This window comes from Papaver somniferum, chromosome 7 (assembly GCF_003573695.1).
Source record: "Papaver somniferum cultivar HN1 chromosome 7, ASM357369v1, whole genome shotgun sequence".
In the NCBI taxonomy this organism is placed as follows: domain Eukaryota; kingdom Viridiplantae; phylum Streptophyta; class Magnoliopsida; order Ranunculales; family Papaveraceae; genus Papaver; species Papaver somniferum.
In genome coordinates this window covers 11,914,432-11,924,281 of record NC_039364.1, presented here as the reverse complement: position 1 = coordinate 11,924,281, position 9,850 = coordinate 11,914,432, and the positions used below count along the sequence as shown (strand labels likewise).

The 9,850-nt window shown below is 36.7% G+C and overlaps 1 protein-coding gene and 1 long non-coding RNA gene across 2 annotated transcripts; one reads left to right on the top strand and one right to left on the bottom strand.

Annotated features, from left to right (window-relative positions):
• Positions 1 to 781: 781 nt before the first annotated feature.
• On the top strand, positions 782 to 1,495 carry LOC113294117 (germin-like protein subfamily T member 2). The gene has a single exon (XM_026542536.1). The coding sequence runs from the start codon at positions 782 to 784 to the stop codon at positions 1,493 to 1,495; it is 714 nt and encodes a 237-aa protein (XP_026398321.1).
• Positions 1,496 to 2,920: 1,425 nt separating this feature from the next.
• LOC113293118 lies at positions 2,921 to 3,476 on the bottom strand. The gene is made up of 2 exons (XR_003332057.1): positions 3,440 to 3,476; positions 2,921 to 3,344 (listed from the first exon to the last, which is right to left on the bottom strand). It is a non-coding gene; the product is annotated as an uncharacterized LOC113293118 (long non-coding RNA).
• Positions 3,477 to 9,850: the final 6,374 nt, after the last annotated feature.

Here is a 9,850-nt window from a genome sequence, read left to right as displayed (position 1 = left end):
CCTGATATAAATTAAGAATAAGAAAAAATATTTGAAATGGATAGGATAAAACTGTTTACATCCTGGCTATTTTTACATTTTTGTGCATTTAAACGATATCAAGATGTCTTTTTAATCCAGGAATTGTTGATTTTGATATTTTCAACCAATTTTGTGTTCTCGAAAACGGTCTTTATATGCTTATGCACGGTGGAATACCAACTCGGGGCTTTTGGTGGGTATTCTTAGCACGCCATTGAACCTCATACACACACTCATGCATGCATTTTATCATTTTCCTAATCAATTTCATCAGCAGTTGAGTATAGTTCATCAGCAGTTAGGTGATCCGTCCAATCATGACTATATAAGGGTACGAGAGAGTACCTCACTGGTTCATCACAAGTTGGTGATTCCTCTCTCTACTTTCTTTTTTGGGTTTTGAACACTGACGCATGGGACTAAAAAATAATTAGGTGTATAAATTTTCTTAACATAGAAAACCCAATGGGATTGCTAATCATTTATAAATAGCAAACTTTAAGGCTGTACGTTTCCTCATCAGCCTCTCAAATCAAACCAACTTCATAACGGAAGTAATAGATATAAAAATCGGTGGGGAAAAATGAATGAACACGTTACAGGTGCTCCTCATACACACTAGCTGGAAATGGGTCGATGTTAAAACCATATAAAAAGAGGCATAAGCAAACATAATTATATAGAAAACTCATACACATTTCGAATTTTCGATCTAGAGAAACCTGCTAAGCAATACCCTAAATCTCGAAAAACCACAGCCATGGCTGCTATGTTTTATATCAAAACTACATCGTCATTCTTCCTAGTTCTGTGTTTTACTGTGATCCTGTTTACTTTGTCATGCTTTTCTGCTGATCCCGACCCGCTTCAAGACATTTGTGTTGCTGACTTGAACTCCACTATTCGTGTCAATGGGTTCTCTTGCAAGCCGGAGTCCCAAGTTACATCAGAGGATTTTTTCTTTAGTGGCTTGACAACTGGAGCAAGCACAGCGAATCCCTTCGGGATTGGATTGAAACGTGGTGATGTAACCACCTTCCCTGGGTTAAACACCCAAGGACTTACGGTAAGCCGAATCGACCTCGTACCTGGTGGAATTATTCCACTTCACGTTCACCCTCGAGCAAGTCAGGCTAACCTTCTCATAAAAGGGAAAATATATTTCGGGTTTGTAACTACTACTGATGTTTTATACGCAAAGGTTATGAAACCGGGAGAGTTGAATATTATTCCTAGAGGACTTGTGCACTTTGCAGCCAATGTTGGTCCTGGGAATGCTGTTGTGTTAGCTATTCTCAATAGTCAACTTCCTGGATTTTCAACACTTCCTTTTAACCTCTTTAATTCTACCCCAACAATTCCTGATTATATTTTGGCTAAGAACTTCCGAGTTGATGAGAAGGTCATTGATATTATAAAGTCTAAGTTTGCTCCCAATGGTTCTTTGGCTATTGCAAAAAGGGAGGATATATAGGCATCTAGATACTGCTTTGGGTTTTACACGAGATCTCGTATGTGCATGCCGAGTCTTGTGTAACAGTCAGTCGAATGTAACAGACAATAACAAGCGAAGTATGTTAAGTTTAATCCTTGTAATCACGAACGGTGGCACCAATCACCTTCTCTACTGGAATCCTTACTGTCTATCAGTATATGAGCAGGACTATGTAAATTTCTTTTTTTGCATTATCCCCTTGCTTTATACTGATGAACTATATTTCCTAATCAATTTGGGTTTCCATAAATCTTATGATTGAGTGCATCATGCAATGAGTTTTTAATGAACATGGGGCGAGTATTCATTTTTGGGATGATGAGTGGGGTGGTGAGCAGTCTTTGAAACTTTCTTTTCCTGATTTATTTCTTTTTCAAGAAGAAAAAATGCCATGGTCAGTGATATGATTTCGCCGGAGGGTGCTTGGAATTTGCATTTCTCAAGACATTTGAATGAATGTGAGTTACATGATGTCGCTAATTTACTTCAGCTCATTGGTGAGCCTACAACTACAGAGAATGAAGATTCAAAACGATGCAGATATGGTGATAAATATTCGGTGGCTAGTGCGTACTCGGCGCTTGAAACAGGGGGATTATTAAGTTTTCCAGACAAGCAACTATGGAATTCAAAAGTGCCTTTGAAAATCTCCTTTTTAGTTTGGAATCTCTGTTATAGTGGTGCTCCAACCCTGGATAAATTGTATGACGATGGCTTGGTTCAAGATCCTAATTGTCTCCTATGTGGTCGGATGGTGGAGTCGAATGAACACTTATTCCTGCAGTGCAGTTACGCTTCTGAGGTATGGACTTACTTTCTAAATAGTTTTTGTATGAATTGGGTTTTGTCTACTGATGTCAAAACTAATCTTTGGAATGGGGAGTCAAAAACGCAAAAAAATCCAACAACACGATTATGAAGATTTTGGAGCCTACTTCATTTCACTACGGGAAAAAACATCATTGACCACACAAGATAAGAGTTGCAGTACCCCTACGACAACTCCATTTCATGCATTGTGGAACGGGGGTATTGTAGAAAGTCCAAGTTTTTCTACAATGGATGACAAGTGTTGTAAAGGGTGATGTGATTCATGGTTCGACAATAGTTTGTCAATGTTGTGATTCTCTTTCGATTTTTTTTGATAACCTAACACAACTCTTGCTTGTATTGTAGAACAATCGCGGACAACATAAGTAGTATATCGTAGAAACATATACAACAACAATTACCAGTATTATGAATAATATTTGCACAACACTTGTATGAATTGTCGAACTATCTTGGACAACACCTGGTTATGTCGTGAAGACATTTTTCACAACCTTTGGTATGTGTAGTTGAAATATGGAATACAACTCTTATTAGAAGTTGTGTGCATAAAACTATTTTGAAAAAAAAAAATTATAGCTGAAACCGAATTGCATGAATTGCCGAAAGTATTTCACATTCACATTAACATGCCAGTGTAGCACATTTACATTCATTCAAGTTAACCTACCACTCCAATTGCATTACCTAGCTAACTTCAAATCACCTTGTATGAAAGTGTGTTGCGCAACGAAAGAAAATAAAATGATAGATTCTTTGAACATGACTAAAAATATCATATAAATCGTAAAACACATATTGGCCTTCCCTACAAATATGACAGTAGCATACACGTTCCAGTATGGTAGTCTGGGTTACATTGCTAAATGGAAATGATCCGTTTTTGCTGCACACTCTCTTCTTGGTAAACCTAACACCGATTATGAGAAACATAGTGGTAGATGATACCGTAGAGGCACTGGCTTAGACATGAAGTGTCGTAGTTCTCAACGAAAGCCTACAGGAGAAGAGTGTCATTTAGCAATACAAAGTAACAGTCAAAATTTTATAATACAAAGTAACAGTCAACCTAAGAGTGTCATTTAACAATACCTTACACTGAAACTAACCTTTCCAAGTCCTAGAGAGGGTTCACCGTTATGTTGTGGACGGGGGATGACAATATTCATCAATGTACCTGCAATCGCAAAATGTACGAGTTAGAAACAAATTATTCTGAAGGTCCAAAAGTGTAAACTAGTGGTTTTATTGGGGCGTGAAATCAAATATTTCCAAAGGCTGCGAAACACAAAAAAAAACAAAAGCTCGAATATAAGAAACAAAGACATTAACTTACCAAATTTTCCACCTTCTACCCTCATATCTTCCAAAATATCTTCATACTCTTCATCATCTTTAAGCTCATCTGCAGTAACCACCTCTTTCAGGCATACGACCTTGGTAGCAATGCCACCTCCATTACGGCATTGTATTGCGGCATCTCCATCACCAACTGCAATCCCATTTTTATCTCAAGACTCAGTTTCAGCCATATTCATTTCAACTAAGAAAAAATACAAGAAAGATGAGCTGTAACTGTAGGATCAGTTGCTTGCAACTCTACCTGAATTCCGTCAAGCTCTCTCTTGAACCTCTCCTATGAACTCGCGTAAATCATCTTGGTCCTCACCCTTGTGGTATCATGAGACCTTCAAAACACAAAGTAAATGTAGAACAACCTGTCCTCCAGTAACCAGAAACAAAATATTTTTGTTCTACAGAAAAAAAGTGCAGAACAAATTGTGATCGAAAAACAAAGAAAAGATAACAGCTAACCATCTCTCCTGATTTGGGTAAAAGTCCATGCCACTTGGGAATTGCATGTGCACGCTCCATATAAGCTGCATTTGTTCCACATAAGCTGCATTTATCCGGTCATGTACATTCACATGAAGATTCTAGAAGGATCAAAGCCAAGAAGAGGCCACTGTAAACTTACAAGTGCCGCAACACGCATATCAACCCCTTTCCTTTCCATGGCTTTTGTCAATTCTGCCACCACATCTTGACCGACCTAGTTACACAGATTTTAAGAGTACCAAGATTAGACACTGGTCTAGGAAACACAAGATTGAAATAGCACCCAGGTTAATATCTTTACCGCATCGTCTATTGAGAATCCTTTTGTCCAATTAAGAAGAGTTCCATAAGCAATGGATGCCTGCTTTACCGGGAAAGAGAATGTAAAACCCAATTCCCTCTGCCTACCAGGAGCAAGATGAAATTCTTCACCTTTAACTACTCGTCGTTCCCTTCCACCCAATTGTACACGCAATACACGGAAGTTTGTTCCACCAAGGTCCAGTGCATAAAGTAATCCATGCTCGTCACTAGAAAACAGAACAGAACACATCAGTTAACTGGATAATAATATTTCAAAACTATTCGCGCTCTCAACAACACAATGTAGAGAAATGACTATGTTAAACGCTCCAAACCAGTACAACATATGAAAGTTTTCCCACTTCATTGCTGGTAATAAATTCCATCTTTAGAACGCCAATTCCATCGGTAAGTAGAAAAAGAACCTTAGATTTCAAACCAATTCACTGGCCCTTCCCACATGCAAGTAATGAGACATGAAGTGGGATAATTCTAGTCAAATAAAGAGAGATAAAGGCACTCTTGCAGAAATTGGTAGGTCAAGAATCGTGTATCTAACTCTGATATATGAGGAACTCAGCAAATTGATGGACTAAGCAATCAAATTATCGGCTGAAGCACAAATGTCCGCTAAAGACGAGGCTAAATGAATTAAAATCTATCAGAAAAGAAATAAGAATCACTAGTAGCCATGATATTCAATTGTCAAGTCTCCGTCAACTGTATCCAACTTAAGGAAAATTTCACCCATCTCCAGTTACTCCAGTAAACATCCACACTTACATGATATTCTCTTTTTGTTAGACAAAGAAGTCAAACAATACCATTAGAAGAAAGAAAGCACAAAAAGGAGATTGCTACTGTAACAACACTATTCTTAAAATTTCTATCTGAAATTCCCAAAATTAAAAGTGAAAACTTCCATTCAACATATATAGACCTATAGAAAAACATCAAATCAATCGAATACCAATTTACACATGCAAATTAACTTCCCAAAAATATACCTATCTTTTTTACCACAATTTCAAAGTTCCAAAATGAATATCTCTACAGCAACAAAAAGAAACCCATAGAAATTATAGAAAAAAGGAATCACCTGTTACCCATCAATAGCAAGATTTTCATCAAAACATAAATTTTAGAAATCACCATTAATGGAAAAGCACAAAAAGCAATCACCTTTTCCAATAAAATTAAAAACCCAAAATTCAATATGACTAAAAAAGAAAAGAAAAAAAGAAATTAGAGGTACCGACCCAGTGGGAAGATTATCAACAAAACTGATAAGCATCTTGACCTTACTACCACCACGGCCTCCTTTGCTGCCTCCTCTGCCTCTACCACCACCACGGCCTCTAATTTTTCAAATCAAACATTCCCATCTCTAATCCTTCCCTAAAACCTCAATTTCAATTTCAGTCACTTGATTCAATTACATCCAAGAACCCTAATATCTATTTTGGGAAAGAACAGAAACCCTAGCTTCTCTAATCTTCATTAAAACTCACACATCAATCACTAATTCTTCCTCATCATACTGTGTTCACAAAACCCATCTTTAATTTCTCCATTTATAACTCAATTAACGATTTACTGAGAAAACCCTAGTTCTCGATTCATAACAGGACTCAATCTTCTTCATCATAATTAGCAGACACACCAACTCCTTCTTCTTTTATACATCCTCACGATTTAAATTTCCTCAAGCCATACCTCAATTTCACCTCTCGATTTTCAACTGAAGAAGAGCAGAGAAGAAGAACGAAAAAGAAAAAAGAATAAGAGAGAATAAGAAGAGAAAATGAGTTTCAAAGAAGCCATTGCAATTTGAAAGAACCGATCTACAACTTCCGTAAGTTTTTTTACATAAGAGAGTGATCGAGAAATAGATTCTGTGGTGATTTAGGGTTTTCTTTTGCAAGGGAGGCGGAAGATAAGGTTAGAGACGAAGATAAGAGAGGAAAATGAAGAAACTGTGAGAAATTTTCTTTTGATCTTCTATATACCTATCTTTAAACGGCCAAGATTTGATTAAATATGGTCATACAGATTAGGGATATCTTTGGACGGTGGAGATTTGATTTGAGACTGTCATACGGATCAAGGAAAGTGTGTTTTCTTTGTGTGTTTCTTTGTGCTTTCTCTATGTGCTTCCGGATTGAATTTCGACTAGTCACATAAGTCGTGAAGTAATTTCGACTATCCATACATGTCATGAAGTAGCTTTAGTTCACACCGGAAGACTCGGGTTCTCAGGATACACCATTGAAATCGATAAATATGAAGCTCTTTGTGTGTTTTTTTGTTCTTTTTTTGTGATTTCGATTTGTGCTTTTGTGCTTTATTTTTTTGCTTTCGGTTTATTTTAACTAGGGTTAGCAAGATACATCATCGAAATTGATAAATATAAAGCTCAGTGTCGACTCGAACTTCAAATGTGGCATAATGGCATACAAACTATGAATCGGGAAGCTCCAGGAGGGTTCTGACTTCAAGCTTAGCATAATACATCATCGAAATTGATAAATATGAATCTCAATGTCGATTCGAAATTAGGTATAACGACAAATAAAGTATGAATCATGAAGCTCCAAGAGGGTTCTGACTTCAAACTTGGCATGATACATCATCGAAATCGATAATAAATATAAATCTCAGAATCGATTTAAACTTAAAATATGGTATAAAGACATAGAAACTATGAATCATGAAGCTCCGGGAGAGTTCTGACTTCAAACGTAGCATGATATATCATCGAAATCGATAAATATGAAGCTCAAAGTCGATTCGAACTTCAAATATGGTATAACGACATAGAAAATATGAACCAAGAAACTCTGGGAGGGTTCTGACTTCAAACTTAGCATGATACATCATCGAAATCGATAAATATGAATCTCAATGTTGATTCGAACTTCAAATTCGGTATAACGACAAACAAACTATGAATCATGAAGCTTCAGGAGGGTTCTAACTTCAAACTTGGCATGATACATCATCGAAATCGATAAATATGAATCTCAGAGTCGATTCGAACTTCAAATATGGTATAACGACATAGAAAATATGAACCAAGAAGCTCTGGGAGGGTTCTGACTTCAAACTTAGCATGATACATCATCGAAATCGATAAATATGAATCTCAATGTCGATTCGAACTTCAAATTCGGTATAACGACAAACAAACTATGAATCATGAAGCTTCAGGAGGGTTCTAACTTCAAACTTGGCATGATACATCATCGAAATCGATAAATATGAATCTCAGAGTCGATTCGAACTTCAAATATGGTATAACGACATAGAAACTATGAATCATGAAGCTCTGGGAGAGTTCTGACTTCAAACTTAGCATGATACATCATCGAATCGATAAATTTGAAGCTCAATATCGGTTTGAACTTCCTAAGAACGATGAATTCATTCATCTACAACTAAGATTCCATCGGAATATTCTACGAAACCTTAAACACACCACAAATTTGTTAACTTCAACATTGAACCTGGCTACGAGCTCAAAATCTGGCCGCGAGTAGACTACAATAAGTCGGAAACTGCGTAAGAACGATGAATCCACCCATCTACAAGTAAGATTTCATCGTAATATTCTCCGAAACCTTAAACACACCACAAATTAGACACTGAACCAGGCTCTGAGCTCGATAGTTGGTCGCGAGTGGACTATTATAAGTCCAAAACTTTATAGGAACGATGAATTCACCAATCTACAGATAAGATTCCATCAGAATATTCCATTTACAGGTAAGATTCCTTCGAGATATTCTACGAAACATTGAAAAAATCATATTTCTGCATATTGTATGCGTACCCGGATCCAAGATCGAAACCTGGCCGTCGAATCCCCCAAACCTCATTTTTTCCCACATTCTATATTTTAACTTCAACAACACTTATAAGTGTTGTTATACGTTTCTATTAAAAAAAAAAACTAAACTTGTGAACTGTAAGGATGGTTGATGAGCTAGACATCCATGCATTAGGTTCATGTTCGAATCTCCCCTCTAACGTATTTTTCATTATCATATTTTTGTGTTCTTCAACAACACTTGTGATAATTGTGATAGGCTAAGTCACTACACTTATGAAACAAAGTTGTTATACCTAAATGTCGTCACAACAGTTTTGCTAAAGGAGTTGTCGTTTGTTTTCTTAGCGCAACCCCTTATTCCTAAGAGTTGGTAGTGATGATATACGACAACTCTTCCTTTGAAACCAGTTGTAAAACATAGGACTTTCTACGATGTATAGCGAAGTGTTGTAAATCTCCAGTTGTAGATGTATATTTTTCCCGTAGTGTTTTGCTATCTGGTGGTGTATTTGGAATAAACGGAATGCTAGGCTATACAATAATTTAGCCAAGGTTTCAACTCAATTGATTGCTGATGTTAAATGCTTGTTATTCAATTGGGGTTTAGCTTTTAACATGATTTCTGGTTATAATTTGTCAAATTTTCTATGTAATTGGGATGTAGTTGTGCACTCATCACATAACCTTTTGAGTTTTTGATGTCACTATTTTGGTGACTCAAAATTTTTAATCTAATTTTGCCCTTATTCTGTAAAAAAAAAATGTCTAGAGTTTTGAGTCATTCAATTTTTCCGGCTAACTTTAGGTGTACCCGTGGCATACAAAACCCCTTTTCAATCCAAGACCTTTATTGTTCTGGGGCACTGACTATTCTTATCGTTCTCCAAATTTACGCAGCAGTTGAGCTTAGTTATCAACAATTAGGTGATGCGTCGAATCATGATTCCGGACTATCTAACAATAATTGATACTTGAGAGTACCTCAAGGGTCCATCACAAGTTGGTGATTCGTACGTCTTTCTATTCCCTTTTTTGGGTTTTTCTCAGTGACGCATGGAGCTATGACTGTGATCATAAATAGTAAGCAGACAACAAGAGACCTAAATACGTAATCATTAATTGCCTAGCTAGGTAATTGGCATTGGTCCGGTGATCCGTCTCATATTCTCTTCTTTTGCGTTTTGCACACTGACGCATGATGGGGCTATGAGCACATGCAAGCATGAGCCGTAAGATGCGATCATTAATTGCCTAAGTAATTAATATTTTCCGGTGATGCATAAACTGCACAGTACATCATTTATCGGTTTCCATTTGTATCAACAATCGGTTTCAATAATTAATCTCTTCGTCATGAATAGAGATTTAATTTTTAAACCGTATTCTTACGGTCACTAGCTTAAAAGGGGCAGAGGTTTAAACCTATATAAATAATGGCATAAGCAACAACAATCTTATAGTAAACTCATAAACATTTCGATCTAGAAAGACCTGCTGATCAATACACCAAATCGCATAGAAACAAAGCC

What these genes read in the sequence shown, in the direction of transcription:
- LOC113294117 (XM_026542536.1), top strand. Translation starts at nt 782, where the DNA reads ATGGCTGCTATGTTTTATATCAAAACTACATCGTCATTCTTCCTAGTT.